The sequence below is a fragment of the Molossus molossus genome, unplaced genomic scaffold, assembly GCF_014108415.1.
Source record: "Molossus molossus isolate mMolMol1 unplaced genomic scaffold, mMolMol1.p scaffold_m16_p_2, whole genome shotgun sequence".
NCBI classification, from domain to species: domain Eukaryota; kingdom Metazoa; phylum Chordata; class Mammalia; order Chiroptera; family Molossidae; genus Molossus; species Molossus molossus.
In genome coordinates, this window is record NW_023425355.1 from 27,948,487 (window position 1) to 27,965,096 (window position 16,610).

At 38.8% G+C, this 16,610-nt stretch overlaps 1 protein-coding gene across 3 annotated transcripts in view; it reads left to right on the forward strand.

Moving 5' to 3' along the window:
* CENPI (centromere protein I) overlaps positions 1-16,610 on the forward strand; it is a 59,614-nt gene that overhangs the window by 21,622 nt on the left and 21,382 nt on the right. For all 3 annotated transcript variants that reach the window (XR_004960645.1, XM_036271480.1, XM_036271479.1), the window contains exons 13-18: positions 1,382-1,499; positions 1,587-1,651; positions 6,739-6,833; positions 13,249-13,384; positions 14,807-14,931; positions 16,441-16,489. Coding sequence is in view for 2 of the 3 variants with exons in the window: in XM_036271480.1 (XP_036127373.1) it covers positions 1,382-1,499; positions 1,587-1,651; positions 6,739-6,833; positions 13,249-13,384; positions 14,807-14,931; positions 16,441-16,489 (588 nt within the window). In the remaining variant the exon portion in view is untranslated. The remainder of the gene's footprint in view (positions 1-1,381; positions 1,500-1,586; positions 1,652-6,738; positions 6,834-13,248; positions 13,385-14,806; positions 14,932-16,440; positions 16,490-16,610) is intronic.

The following is a 16,610-nucleotide window of genomic DNA, read 5'->3' on the forward strand; positions in this document are numbered from 1 at the left end:
TGACATTTGTCTTTGTACTGTTGGATTTGAAGAAAATTATTTGTTAAATTATGTAAATAAGAGAGAATGGCCTATAATTTAAGAGAACAAACTGAAGGTGTAATCAGATGCATTCAATTAGTTGAATTAATTGGTAAGATAAATCTCACAGGGTCACTGCTTGTGTTCTTATAATCAACAAACATTTTTAAATGTCGGGTATGTTCCAATTAATTCTTTGGCCTGGATAACCCTGAATTGTACTTTAACCTGCAACTCAGGTATCAGTACCATTAGATGTTTGTTCTATGTGCTTCCTTAGCTCTCTTGTGTTTACCTGTATCATGGCACTTTCAGCATCTATTTCCTACACATTTTGAGCTCCCAGTTGGTTGGAACCATGTCTAAATTTTCTTCACGTACAGGTATTCAGCTTGGTACTTGGTACAAAAGAGATACTCAACAAATGTTTGTTGAATAAATCTTAAGGATTTGGCATGAAATTGGAAATTGGGTGTGGATGATGCTGGTGAGGATAAAGGGATAAATTTAAGATGACTTTTTAGGTTTCCTGCTTGAGAGGATAATGATGGCATTCAGTGAAGAGGGGAATATAGGAGGAGCAGGCTTGAAAGGAAAGATACATTTGATTTAAAAGATACCTGTGTGACATCTTAAGACATCATAAATAGTAGGCAGTTAAATAAGGATTCTGGAGTGCAGGAATGAGAATTGGACTAGAAATGCAGATTAGGACTCCTCATGATATAGGTGGTGGTTTTAGGCCACATTATGGATGAGATTGTCCAGAGAATTCATGCTATCAAAAGAAGGTAGGGAATAGAGTTCTGGTGCACACCACATGTAAGGCTCAGGGTGACACAGGGATAAAGAGGGAAACAAAAGGAAAAAGGATCCTCACTGTGGTAGAAATATAAACAGCCTAAACACTCAGGCCTTTCCAGATGGAGCTACCTAGAGTTTGGATTTGGTCTATGGTCTCTGCTGAAATTCCAGCTTTATTATATAGCACTGTATATATTTTGTTGACTCTTCAAGTGACTGCATGTACTCCAAAATAATACAATTTTATTTATTTGTCTTTGAAAATACTCTGAAACTTGACTTTTTACCTTCTTTCCAACTGATGAAGTTTATGGTATTTGAAAACTATGTTGGTAAAGATGGTAATATATCCAAATAGTAACCATCTGATTCTTTTTGTGGGGAAGTCTTGCACCAACCCAAGGTTTTTAATTATATTGATGACAAAATTAGTCTAAGAATAACACAAAATTAGTCTAAGAATAACACAACTATATCACAGAATAAACTGGTTATTTAGAGTACAGTCAAGACTGGAGAATTCCGTAAAAGGTTTTCTTATCAACTTGTGTTATAGGAGGGGTTTTATTCCTGTGAAGCATTCCTGTATAAGAGTCTTCCTCTGTGGGATGGCTTCTGCTGTCAATCACAGTTCCTTCAACTAGTGAGCTGGTTTCCTTTTAGTAGCTTCTCTGGTATGTATCATGAAAATTTGTAGTATTATGTAATTCAATGTAATATTAATTAAAAGGACTCTGAATATATATATTTTTAATTCCTAGAGGTGAAACCATTTATTTTTGACCGTCTGGCACAGCTCTTCTTTACATCAACCATTTATTTCAAGGTAAAAAAAAATTATCATGCTTAGATTGAGTAGGAAATGTTATCCTATGGCCAGTGGTATGATTCCAAACCTACATTACTGCAGTGGTTTTCTAAAAAGATTCTGTTGTACCTGGACTTCAGGTACTACATCACTGAAATCAAAGTTAATGTATAGTTTTCTGTTTTTAAGGTTTTTGTTGCATACAGTTTTCTTAAACTATTTCCTCTTGTAGCAGATGAAAAAGTTGCAAATGAGTATTAATAACAACAAACTGGGAAATACTTAGCATGTTTAGTTTGATTATGGTGGTTGACATTTTTGCAGATAACACTTATTCATTTCACCACTACTTATTGAGTACCTACTATGTGATAGATGTCCTTATAACTTTTCTTCACCTTAAATCACCTACTGTTGGGTACATTTATAGGAAAAATATATTGTCCTGGAGTTTGTCATAATAAAATTGCATTTTATTAATTACCTATCACATTAACTTGAAGTTTATATTACTTGTAGTTAACAACTAGACCAATATCATTTATATGACAATACACACCACTTCTCCCAGTTAATATATTTTCAGGAACTTCATTTTACAGCTTTTTGTGATTCTCTTCTGATCTTCTAATTCGGTTATTCTTTTTTTTTATATATATATATAATTTTTTATTTATTTTTTTGTTACAGATGTTTCTCCTTTTTTACCCCATTGGCACCACCGTCCCCACGGTTATTCTTTATTCCTTCTCTTATTCCACCAGTCTAGAGAGCTACTTATCTATAAATATTAGGTTGAGCCATATGAAATTTCCATTTTTGTAGATCAGGGATGTTTGACAATTGGCAATTTTATATGGCCCAGCCTAATAAGTAAATATACATTTACACACACACACCTATATATTTCCCTTTAAAATTTTTTTTCTTTTTATTGATTTTAGAGAGAGAGAAAGTGAGAGGGAGAGAGAAATAGAAACATTGATGAGAGAGAACATCAATTGGCCACCTCCTGCATACCCCCCACTGGGGATTGGGCCCACAACTTGGGCATGTGCCCTGACCAGGAATGGAACCAGCGACCTCTTGGTGCATGGGTCGACGCTCAACCACTGAGCCACACCAGCCAGACAATATATATTTCTATTTGAGAGTGAGAGGTAGGGAGAGGAAGGGAATGGAGTAAGGGAAATAGACATGAGCCAAGGACAGAACTTGGAATACTCATTTAATTCTCAGCTAAAAAGGAGAGGAGCCTTTTCAATAAGTATTAAAATGTAATGTTAATAACCAGTGTTACTCAAATAAATTTAATCTTTAAAAAGTATGAAAAGAAGCAGGAAAACAATAGTGCCAAGTAAACAGACAATACCAGGGTATCAAGGAGTGAAGTAATAATATTGCCATTATCCCAAAAAGGTCCAGAAAGATAAGTACCAAAAAATTTTCTTGGAATTGATAATTCAGAGATTTTAGCTACCTTTGTGAACAGTTTCATTGTAGTGTGGTAGAAGCCAGATTGTGGAAATTGAGGAATCAATGAGAAGTGAAGATAAGACAATGAGTATAGCCTATGCTTCAAAAACTTTAGCTAAAAAGGGGTAGAGAGATAGCTATAGCGGGACTTTGAATCAAGGGAAGAATATAGATTTTTTTTTTCTTTTTGTTTTTTGTCTCCAGAGTGAGAGAAACCTAAGTATATTTATAGTTAGAATAGGAGCCAGTTAAGAAAAGGGAGATGTTGAAAATGGAGAGCAGATGGGGCATAATTGATGGTGCAAAGTTTCAGAAGAAACATGAAGATACTGGTTGAAGACTACACAGAGAGATTTGCTTGAATGGATGTTGAGGGGTTGGCAGGTACCACTTATTCCCTAAGACTGGAGACAAAGACATATCAATAGGAGATACACACACACACACACACACACACACACACACACACACACACACATATCCAGTTGGGGGAAAAGGCAAGAAATTGAAATACTTTGTACCTAAAAATGTTAAATTTCTCAAAATAAGTGTGTTGTAGAAGATAGAAATGAATGGGGGGGGGCGGTCAGGAGGGTATTATGTGCCTAGAACAGCCACTGAGAATCAAATGAGACAGAACTGATTGAAGATAACTAATAGGATTATTGAGTGCCATTTAGGGCCCAGATGAAATTGGAGACCATAAAGTTGGAGTGGTGCCAATTTGTATAGTTTGTGGTGTTCTTTAGCTCAGATGTGGGAGCAAGGTGGATTATGGGGTTGAATCCGTTAGGATTTTGCTGGTGAGTGATCTACAGTGTGGTCTACTCTGGATTGATAGGTGAGGCCAAGAGTAGGCTAAAAAGACTGAAAAGTGACATTAAACATGAAGAATCAAGGGATTGAATGTCCCTGAAGTTAAAGAGCAAGAATAACTAGTTGGAGTTGAGGGTGTGAGAAAGCTGGAAGAATAGGAGATCATAACAAGAAAGGATAATCATAGATTCAGTTTATGATAAAGTTTAGTGTGTGGCTGTGAGTTTGTAACTAAGGTAGAGTGAAGATGAAGGCTCTGGTTTGAGGTCAAGGAACTGTGAAGCTGAAGTATTGGGTGCATCATTTTCATGGACACTGACATAACTGAGCTGTTGATGACAGGACTTGAGGCAGAGTGTGCTAAGGTTCTCAATGAATGTAGATGAGTTTCCAGGAGGTAGATAGCAGAGATATGTAAAGATAAAAAATAAAAGGGAGTGTACATCAAAAAGAAAGTGTTTTTTTTTTATATAAGTAAAGTGGAGTAATAGTTTGGAAATAGTGTTGAAGATGGATAGCTTTTGTGTTGTGTTCAAAAAAACAAAGGATAGTCAAATTCATAAGAAAAAACTGACTATAGCCAAGTGCAATCTGAAATAAGGTTTTTGATCTTAGCTTAACAAATTCAGCTAATGATACTGCTAACATTCTGTTCTTAAAAGAAGATTTAGTTCTGATTTTATATTTACTTTCTAAAAGAAGGGGCTTACAGATGTTCATCAGTAGATGAATGGATAAAAAAGCAGTGGTATATATACACAATGGAGTACTATGCAGCTGTAAGAAAGATCTCTTATCCTTCGAGATGACATGGAGGGACCTGGAAAGTATTATCCTAAGCGAAACAAGCCAAACAGAGAAAGACAAGTATCATGTGATCTCACTCATTTGTGGAATATAATGAACATAACAGTCTGAGGAATGGGGTAGTGCCAGAGACATGGAAGTGGGGTACAGACTGACAATCCCCAGAAGAGGGGGTGGTGGGGGAGAGATAAACCACAGAACTTATATGCATGTATGCATGAACAATGGACATGGACAACAAAGCTTGGGACAGGGTGGTGGGAGGGGGAAATCAGTCGGGTAAAAGGAGAAACATCTGTAACAAAAATTAATTAATTAAAAAAGAAAAAAGAAATAAAATAAAAGAAGGGGCTTACATTCTGTTCCCATATTAGCAGTGAGAAGCTGGCGAACTGCTTACCTCCAAGTGTTGAAGTGGGATATGGAAATTTATTTGTGCTGGGTGGTGAGGGAGAGCCAGGATATGATGAGAGTAAGAAGACAGAGAAGGTATACTTTGAAGAATATGAAGGTGTAGGTTTAGATTACCATGGAATAGAGGTTCTGGAAACTGCAGTTGAAAGATTTGGGAAGAATGGGATCAGTGAAAGGGGGAAAGAAGTACAGAGAAGTATAGAGTACAAGAAGGAGAAGTGACTAGAGGGGCTTTCATTCATACCTAAAAGTGGGGAGTCAATGTCCTTTTTAAAGGTCCAAACCTGTAGAGATTTTTTGTAAATTTATTTTATGAGATTACATGAAGGTGGGAGAAAGCAAGACAGGGATCGGATTACAAGATAGTTAGCAAGGTTAGGAGCTCCCTTGCAGGTGGTCTGGAAAAGAGGATTACCTCTGGTGTTTGAAAGGTGGCTTAAACCTAGATGCACAAGAATAATGAACAGTACTTGCTTGAAAACCTTTTACTAATGAACTTACAGGTCTGGGGCGTGATTACCCGTCATGACCTGCCCAGTTACGAATTAATGATCAGATCACCCTGTGAGGTTACTTTCAGTCACTGAGCTTCCACATACCCCCTTTTTCATTCACATTCTAAAAATATTAATTGAACTGTTTCTATGAAGTAGCAGTGAGCACTGTATCACTGGAGATGCTCAGATAGTATCTAGGCCATTGTTTATTAAGGATGTTTTTTGTTTTTTTTTTATCCTTACCCGAGGACATTGTTCCATTTTTTGTTCAGGTAGAGTGGGAGGTAGGGAGAGGAACAGAGAGAGAGAAACATCAATGTGAAAGGAACACATCGAGTGGCTGCCACCCGCACAACCAACCAGGGCCGGGGACAAACTGCAACCGAGGTACGTGCCCTTAGCGGGAACCGAACCCGGGTCTCTCTGGACCACAGGCCAACGCTCCAACTGCTGGGCCAAACCGGCCAGGGCTTATTAAGTATGTTTAAGAAGCTTTCCTGTATTAGGTTTTGGGGTGGTTTGGATTGCTTTCAAAGTTATACATATTATGATTTATCCTAAGCACACTTCTGTCAAAATTATTTGTGTATGTCAATGATTTCCTGGAAAATCAAGACAAAGCCTGAGAAAAGAAAGACTAGGATTTTTTGTTTTCCATAGTCACAGAAGACAAGATAAATTTTGTCACCATCAACAAGGGAGTAAATTGTAGGTGTAGACAAGGTGAAAAGGGTGGGAAACTCTTATCTGTGGCAACTTCAAAGGATCTCTGAGGAGAGACCATAGGGGTGGGTGATGTTATATTTGATAATATAATATATGTTACAAATGAATGTAATTTAGAGAAACAAGAGTCTGTTCCTGGGCTGGTAAGCTGGGGTCAGTCCAGTAGAGAAATTTGCGTAATAAACTTGTTCCTGCATTCATCTGTCTCCTGGAGACTGATCAGGTTGGAGCAGTACCTATCGGGTTCTGAATGGGATGCAGTCATCTCCATGGCCCCTTCTACTTCAAACTCACTGGTTTAGATTGTTAGTTCTCAACACTATGTTATATTTGAATGTTTTTACAAATGACTTTGTTTTGCCCCCTCAGTGTAGTGTTCTTGAGAACCTGAAAGAGCTACTGCAGAATTGGCTGTTGGGGCTTTCTATGGACATCCACATGAAAACTGTGACAGACAGTTCTCTGTGAGTTATCAACCCTCCACAAGAGATGGATCTGTATAAAAATGTTTGAATATGGAGTTTAATAGTATAGCATGAGACCTAATTGTTTTATATAAATGGTTATTCGTACTTTTCTGAAAGAGTTTTTGTTACTTTTCACTCTTCTTCCCCACAACTTACAAGGAAGGTTATTTCTTCAAGTTCTAGTATATAAATCAGAAAGCAAATCCTAAGCATCTAAGTGACTTGCAAGAGTTAATATAGCAAAACATCGGAGAATTGACATTAAAACTGGCAACTTTGGTTTCCACTCGGTTTAGCTCACTTTATATAATGTAGTCTTATATATGTAAAATAAGTTTTGATGCTGGCTAGGAAAATCTGTAATTTTTCTGTACAGTTTTGTTTTTTGTTTCTCTCATGTATTTTGGTGATAGACATGAATTTGCATTATGTTGATTATTGTTAACAATGTGTGCTTTACCCTCAAAGTGAAAGTAAAAGACTTAAGTTGTTTTGACCCTACCTAAAATATTTGGCTTCTACTATATTCTTTTATCAGCCACATTATTTTTAAAATTAAAAACAATAAAAAGTAGGAAAAATAGCATGATGTTACCCCCATGTACACATCATCCAGCTTCAACAGTTAATCAACACATGGCTAAATTTTTTTTTTTTATTATCTATAACACCTCTCACTTTCCTCCTCTTCCATATTAGATTTTTTATTAATCCTCACCCAAGTTGTATTTTTCCATTGATTTTTTAAGATAGATTGGAATGGAGGGAGGGAGAGACAGAGAGAGAGAGAGAGAGAAAGAAACATCAATGTGTCCACATCGATTGGTTGCCTCCCACATGGCCCTGGGTCTGGGGATTGAATCTTCAACCCAGGTACATGCCCTTGACCAGGAGTCGAACCTGTGACCCTTGGGTCTGCAGGCTGATGCTCTTACCACTGAGCCAGACCAGTCAGGGCTCCATATTAGATTTTTTAAAGTAAAACCCAGACATCATTTTAGCTGTTGAAAAATGATACTGGTATGCCCTGACTTACTTGGTTCAGTGGTAAGCATCGGCCTGAGGACCAAAGGGTCACGGGTTTGATTCCCAGTCAAGAACATGTACCTGGATTGCAGGTTCGATCCCCAGCCATGGTGAGGGTTGTGCGAGAGGCAACCAGTGGATGTGTCTCTCTCACATCAATGTTTCTTTCTCTCCCTCCCTTCCACTCTCTCTAAAAAAAAAAAAAATCAATGAAAAAATATCCTCAGGTGAGGATTAACAAATAAAAAATGATACTACTATAATACCTAAAAAATTAATAGTTCTTAATGTCTTCAAATTCTATATATTATCAGTCAAATTCTTTATCAGATGAGGGTCCCTTAGCCTCAGTTGCAAATAGCTGATGGTTAGCTTGGTTAAAAGATTGGCCTAGACCTATTTTTCTGCATGTTCTTATCCCTATAGTGATCTCCCACTTTGATAGGAGAATGAAGAAAAGCTTCTTGGTAGTAACTTGGGAAATTGTTCTTAACTCTTTGTATTCATTATTGCAATGCTTCCATAAATCTTGTATCACTTTTAGAAGGAAATGGAGCATTTGTGGGTAGTAAAGCTGTGCTCAAAGTGTGGTCCCTGGACCAGGATCATCAGCATCACTTGGGAACTTGTTAGAGATTCAAATTCTCAGGCCCTACCCTAGACTCACTGAAGTAAACTCTGGAGGTAGGGTCCAGTAATCTGTTTGTTAACAAATGCTTCTGCAATTTTGGTGCAAGTCAAAGTTTGAGAACCATTGTCATAAAGAAATTTCATTTAAATGCTTAACCTCTTAGAACACCTCAATTCTATTAAGAATAAATAGTATGTTAGCATCTATAACCTTTGGCCAACTTGAAAGATAAATCTTAGGCATCATCATAAAGGTGTTTTACAAGTTCTGTATTTTCTTTCCAAAAATCCTAGGATCCTTTTTAAATTAGGGTCATACATTTTGGGAGGGCATTTCAAAAGGAGTTCTGCTTTCTAAAATTCCTAAAACAAATAAGTGAACATAAATGTAAATACATTTTCTTGTTGGAATACTACTTGTCATTATATAATGTAGCTCTTAAAAGTTCTCAGTAATTCCTTCTATTGGGGGGATATGGGTGTAATGTCATGCCTCCATCATATGACCATATGCTGTGTGATTCTCAAAGAGGGAGAAAATTGTAGTTGTAAATCACAAGGAAAAAAAGGTAGGAAATCATTTTGAGCACTGGTTCTCCAGGGAGGTATTTTTGGTTGGCACAGTGACGGGGAAGAAGGTGCTCCCTCCATTAGTAGGTAGGAGCCAGGGGTGTTACACATACTGCAGTGGGTTGTGAGTAGGAGGCAATCCTGAACATGAAATTGTTTCATCTGAAATGTCAGTAGTGTCCTTTGGAGACACACGTCAAATGATACTTTTCTGAGCAGTCTCCATTGTACATATTATTTTAGCTGCATTTACCGAGGGCTGCCAAAATTCATAAAATATAGTTTTGCAAATGGCTGGATGACTGTATGGATGCCCGCTTATCTGAATGGTCTCCTAATCTTTCCCTGCTCTCTATGGCACTGAACTATTATGGTGGTGGGAAATGGTAGAGTCATTATCATCTCTTAAGCTCTAAGACTATATATATTATTCCTTTTTCCATGTGCATAACTATTATCGCCTACCTAGAGTAGGGGGTAAAGCTATGAAATCACATTTCTAGGTTTCCCCCTAATCCATTCAACAGTAGGTGGAAGGACAGGAGTGAGTAGATGGATGAATTGAACCAATTTAACCCATGATTTAAAGAGACACAATTCAGTGATTTGGGAAGAATATAAAATATGCAAAACTAGTTTTTACTAAAAGAATGAAATATGCCAAAATTTTTGCTAATTCAGTTTTAGGAAGGAAAGTGATTACAGTTAAAGTGAAAATATTTTATTTAAAATTTTTTTTTTTTAATTTTTTGCAGATAGAGTGGGAAGGAGAGAGAGGAAGAGAGAGAGAGAGAAACATCGATGTGAAAGGAACACATTGAGTGGTTGCCACCGCACAACCCAACCAGGGCCAGGGACAAACTGCAACCAAGGCATGCGCCCTTAGAGGGAACCAAACCTGGGTCTCTCTGTACTGCAGGCTGATGCTCTAACAACTGAGCAAAACTGGCCAGGGCTAAAGTGAAAATATTTTTAACAGCTTGTTAGCTCAGAAATTCAGGCAAAACTGGGTTTTGATTTGTGTACTTCGAAACTAATTTTCTGACTGCTATGGTCCCTGGACAATAGATATTAACTACTTTGGGTATTATCAAAAGTCTGCCTGGAGGTTAATCCTTTATTTCTCTGTTATTAACTAGTAGAGTGATTGCTGAGGATGTTCTATGAGTTGATCTTAATGGTTCCCTAGAGGGCTGTGTAGTTTTATGATTAATCACGGTGGTTTAAAAAAGTGAATTATTCATTGAAACACTGATCATTGAGACTTCCGGTCAAGACGGCGGGTAGGTAAACGCGGTATCGCGTCCTCCCATGACCACATCAAAGTTAAACTAAACTACAGAACAACCATCATTCAAAACCGCCTGAAATCAAGCTGAATGGAAGTCCTACAACTACGGAATTAAAGCAGCAGCCACATCCAGACTGGTAGGAGGGCCGGAGGCGGACGGGCTGGTCCCAAACCCACGTGTGGTGGATAAAAATCAGGAGGACACCTCGGCTGGGAAGGTCCTTCCTGAGGACTGAGTGGTCCCCATCCCACACCAGGTGCCCCGCTCAGGGTTCCAGTGTCAGGAAGAGAATCCCCATCACTTCTGGCTGGAAAAACCAGCAGGAACTGAGGCTCAGGGAAGCTGACATGACTGGAGCCCCAGGCAGCTCCTTCAAGGGAGCTTATCGGACTTATCGGACTCTCTCCCTCTAAGCTTGGAGGGGAGGCAGCTCGAGGGGCACCAGAGACACACAGGGAAGAACTGAGCTGTTTGGCATTGGAGCGAGGGCTGGAGAGGGGGCTTTCTCCTGGACAAACGTGCTGTCAGAGGCCTTTGTTCCTTTGGTGAGCCCTTCCCTGAGGCGGCAGACAGCTGCCATATCTGGGACCCCAGCAACCTGGCTCACACTGGTAGCCCCGCCCTGCTGACTCCCTGAGGCTCCGCCCCACCCAACTTACAGGCCCACCCAAGCTGTTGCCAGTTGCTTAACCATGGGATTGGCCTGTCTTGGATCCTGCTTCAGGTTTTTCCTAAGTTCTTTCTTTTTTTTTTTTTTATCCTCACCCGAGGATATTTTTCCATTTTTTGTACAGATAGAGTGGGAGGGAGAGAGAGGAAGGGAGAGAGAGAAACATCGACGTGAAGGGACACATTGAGTGGCTGCCACCCGCACGACCAACCAGGGCCGGGGACAAACTGCAACCGAAGTACGTGCCCTTAGCGGGAACCAAACCCGGGTCTCTCCAGACCGCAGGCCGACGCTCTAACCGCTGAGCCAAACTGGCCAGGGCTTTCCTAAATTCTTTCAAACAAGCAGCATCTGGTCTTAGCTAGCCCCATACCTCTCGTTAAGTAATACACAGAAACAAACACAGGGAGGCAGCCAAAATGAGGAGACAAAGAAACAGGTCCCAAATGCAAGAACAGAACAAAATCCCAAGAAAAGAACTAAGTGAAATGGAGATAAGCAACCTAACAGATGCTGAGTTCAAAATACTGCTTATAAGGATACTCAGTGAACTCAGTGAGAACCTCAGTGAACTTAGTGAGGGCCTCAAGAGCATAAAAAAGGACCAGTTAGAAATCATGGATACACAGTTAGAATTGAAGGAGGTATTAACTGAAATAAAGAATAATTTACACAGCTTCAATACTAGAGTACGTAAATCCAAGAAGCAAACCATCGATTTGGAATATAAGGAAGCAAAAAATGCCCAATCAGAACAGCAAAAAGAAAAAAGAATCCAAGAAAATGAGGATAGTGTAAGGAGCCTCTGGGACAACTTCAAGAGTGCCAACATTCGCATCTTGGGGGTGCCAGAAGGAGAAGAGCGAGAACAAGAAATCGAAAACCTGTTTGAAACAATAATGGCAGAAAACTTTCCTAACTTGGTGAAGGAAACAGACATACAAGTCCAGGAAGCACAGAGAGTCCCAAACAAGATGAACCCCAAGAGGTCCACACCAAGACACATCATCATCAAAATGCAAAAGGTTCAAGACAGAGAGAATCTTAAAAGCAGCAAGAGAAAGGCAGGTGGATACCTACAAGGGAGTTCCCATATGGCTGTCAGCTGATTTCTCAAAAGAAACTTTGCAGGCCAGAAGGGAGTGGCAAGAAATATTCAGAGTGATGAAAAGCAAGAACCTACAACCAAGATTACTCTATCCTGCAAAGCTGTCATTTAGAATTGATGGCCATATAAAGAGTTTCCCAGACAAGAAAAAGTTAAAGGAGTTCATCACCACCAAACCGTTATTATATGAAATGATGCAAGGTCTTTTTGAAGAAAATGACAAAATATATGAGCAAACAAAATGGCAATGAATACATATGTATCGACAATGGAATCTACAAGCAAAATGAACAGGTAGATCAGAAACATTCTCATAGATACAGAGAACATTTTATTGGTTGCCAGATGGGAGGGGTTGGGAGAATGGGTGAAAAAGGTGAAGGGATTAAGAAGTACAAATTCATTGCTAGACTGACAAACCTCAAAGGGAAAGGGGTTGGGGGGGTGGGAAGAAATAAACCAAAGAACTTCTATGCATAACCAATGGACACAGACAATAGTGTGGGAAAAGCGGAAGGGGGGGAGATTGGGGAGGAGGGAGTCAATGGGGGGAAAATGTGGAACATCTGTAATACATTCTACATTCAACAATAAAGATTTAAAAGAAAGATCTCTTATCCTTTGAGACTACATGGAGGGACCTGGAAAGTATCATCCTAAGTGAAACAAGCCAAACAGAGAAAGACAAATTTCATATGATCTCACTTATTTGTGGAATATAATGAACATAACAGTTTGAGGAATAGGGTAGTCCCAGAGACGCAGAAGTGGGGTACAGACTGACAATCCCCTAAGGAGTGGGGAGGTGGGGGAGGGATGAACCACAGAACTTATACGCATGTATGCATGAACAGTGGACATAGACAACAATCTGGGGAAGGGGCAGGGAGGGGAGGGGGAGGGGGGAATCAGTGGGGGAAAAAAGGAGAATCATCTGTAACAAAAATTAATCAATAAAAAAAAATAAACCAAAAAAAAAGAAAGAAAGAAAGAAAGAAACACTGATCATTTTCTGAAATACCTAACAACTTTTTGCTATATACTATTCCGCTTTAGTTTAGAAATTGTGAGGAATTTTACTAATATGGATATGATTATTATGGTTTCTTGTTGCAGAGAGACAACTTTCAGTGGATCCATGCAGTCTGTGTTCGAACTAATTCACTATGTAGGGTGGCTGTCCACTAATGCATTGCGCTTGGAAAGCAACAGTACTTTCTTGCTGCACTTTGTTTTGGATTTCTACGAGAAGGTAGTACACATCCCATTTACCCTATTTAGATTTTTGTGATGACTTTCTGCTTTACTCATCTGTTATTTCAGTTTTATTTACGATCACTAAGTTGGCCTATGACCTTATTAGCATAGTTAAATAAGCTACATATTTTGAAGTTAATGATTGTGTTCTCACCTGAATAACAGACTTTCATAAAACAAAGTGGAAAAACAAATGTGTTTTTTTTTAAAAAAAAAAATTCCAGGTACCACTTTAATAGACATTCTCTTGAATAATGCTAGCATTAGACAGAAGTCTATCTCTAGCATCACTTTTTGCTCATCCTTTATATGTCTCCAACCCCTGGCAAAAATCAAAAGTATGTTCTTGTTTTATCAAGCCTTTGCTTCCACCTTTCAACTGCATTATTTCTCCCAGCACCTATGATTCTGATGCTTGTCTATTGCTTTGTAATATTCGGCTTGAATAGAACTATTGTCTAGGAAGTAGCCACTAATCTGTTTTCCTGGCTTTCTATCTTCCCCAATACCTAATTGTCTTGTATTAAATTTTCTTAGAAGACTCTGGCCTGTTTGGCTCATTTGGCTCAGTGGTTAGAGTGTCAACCTGCATACTACAGGGTTGCAGGCTAGATTCCTTGTCAAGGGCACGTACCTGGGTTGCAGATTTGATTCCAGGGCCGTGCGGGAGGCAACCAATCGATGTGGACACATTCCCCCCACATTCCCCCCCCCACCCCCTTTCCACTCTATTTAAAAATCAATGGGAAAATATCTGTGGGTGAGGATTAACAACAACAAAAATAATTTGCTTAAAAGCATGCTCTTTTGTTTTCTGGGTTGACAGCTAGCTAATAGGATAAATCAGTATTTATGGAACTTAAGGAGACAGAAATGCTCCCTTTCTCCCCAACTCTAAGATCTCTCTTCAGAAAAAAAGAAAGATTTTAATGATCTTCTAAAACTAATCCTCCATGATAAGGTTGATGTTTGGTGAGGTACATTTTTTTTGTTGTTGTTAATCCTCACCAGAGGATATTTTCCCATTGATTTTTAGAGAGCATGGAAGGGAGGGAGGGAGGGACAGAGGGAAGGAGAGAGAAACATCAATGTGAGAAAGACACATTGATTGGTTGTCTCCCGCATGACCTCGGCCAGGGTCAGAGATTGAACCTGCAACCCAGGTATGTGCCCTTGGCTGGAATTGAACCCATGATCCTTTGGTCTAGGCCAACACTCTAACTGCTGAGCCAAACCTGCCAGGGCTGGTGAGGTACATTTTTAAGCAGGCTTGTGACTACCTATTCTATAAATGAACCAGGCATGCCCCAATTTGATGGTATACTATTGCTTATTCTCTACCTATGATTCTTTGGGTGAACTTGGCTGGGGGTTCTGGGGAATAATCTATATACTTATGTTATATTCTCTCCAAAAGGTGTGTGACATATATATGAATTATAACCTTCCATTAGTGGTGTTGTTTCCTCCTGGGATCTTCTATCTCTCACTCCTCAGTCTGGATTCCAGTATCCTGAATCAGCTCTGTTACATTATGCACAGGTACAAAGCCTTTTTTACCATTTTATGAATTAGTACATTATAATTTTATCTTCATTTTTCAACTGTACAATAAGTTATAATGTATAAATACACTACAGTACATTTATTGTATATAATACAATAAAATATTAAACACAATAAAAGTATTACCTATTTTCTGCCAGGGCCCATGAAACAAGAAACATGGCTTTCTTATTTTTTTTAATCCTCACCTGAGGACGTTTTTTTCCATTTTTTGTTCAGATAGAGTGGGAGGGAGAAAGGAAGAGAGAGAGAGAGAGAAGCATTGACGTGAAAGGGACACATCAAGTGGCCACCACCCGCATGACCAACCAGGGCCAGGGACAAACTGCAACTGAGGCACACACCCTTAGCGGGAACTGAACCCAGGTCTCTCTGGACCGCAGGCCGACGCTCTAACCACTGAGCCAAACCAGCCAGGGCGAAACATGGCTTTCTTTTGAGAATAACCTTCCAGTATGAGGCTATTTTAATTGTGTGTTTTTTTTAATTTTTGTTTTTTTTATTGATATATTAGAGAGACAGAGGAAGGGAGAGGGAGAGAGAGATGGAAACATTGATGAGAGAGAACATCGATTGGCTGCCTCCCGCATGTCCCCCACTGGGGATCGGGCCCACAACCTGGGCATGTGCCCTGACCGGGAATCAAACTGGTGACCTTTTAGTGTATGTGTTGACGCTCAACCACTGAGCCACACTGGCCGGGCTTAACTCTTTTGTTTTGTTTTTAATGTCACTGGTGGGGGGATATAGATTTTTTAAAATTATAATTACGGATCTTTTATACAATGGTGCTGCTGCACTCAGCATTGTTAATTCTCATTGCTGTGGTTTAAAGAAAATTAGTTATTTTCTGACAACTAGTTTAGGTCTACATAGCTTTTCTAGTGAAAAGAACATTTTCTGGGAGATTAGGGATCTGTTGCCAGTTATATGAAACTGTAAGTATTATTTCTGATCCCCTCTAATTCTTTCACTTATGGACTGAAATTACTCTTTTTAGTCCTTAAGTGTAGACTCTTTTAGCATAACTTGCAGGACTATGCCAAGGATAAAATGTTTAAAAATGAATTTGATAATAGTTCTCAGGCACGAAAAAAAAGATTACATTTTTAAATGTCCTCTTTATCCCTCTGTACCATTTTTCCACATTAATTAAATATATTTCTGTGTTAATAACTGACTACTTTTCAATATGTATTAATTTTTAATAGTGAAACGTTAAAAGCACACCTTTTTGTTTTTTTCTTTTTATTGAAATATAATATATATACAGTCAAAGTACATGTCTTAAATGTACTCAATATTTGAGCCTCTAATGATTTTTATTTCTTGAGGATAATGTACCACAAATGATTTAAAACTTTAAATACACAGCTGGACATTTGTGTATGTGCACATCTGTGTATTTAAAATGTACACTTTTGTTTATGTTTACATTTCAAAGGCATTTAATGTTATATTTCTTCTATTTGTTCACCCTTTTAGATACCGTAATAATTTGACAGCTGCAAAGAAAAATGAGTTGGTACTAAAGGTATGGCTGATAAACTTTTAAGTTGCCGCTGTTTAAAAGTTGAGTGGAGATATACAAGATCTGCTGGGAATGAGAAGGGAAGGGAGAATAGGTGATGATGACAATTTTTTTTTCTTTCCCA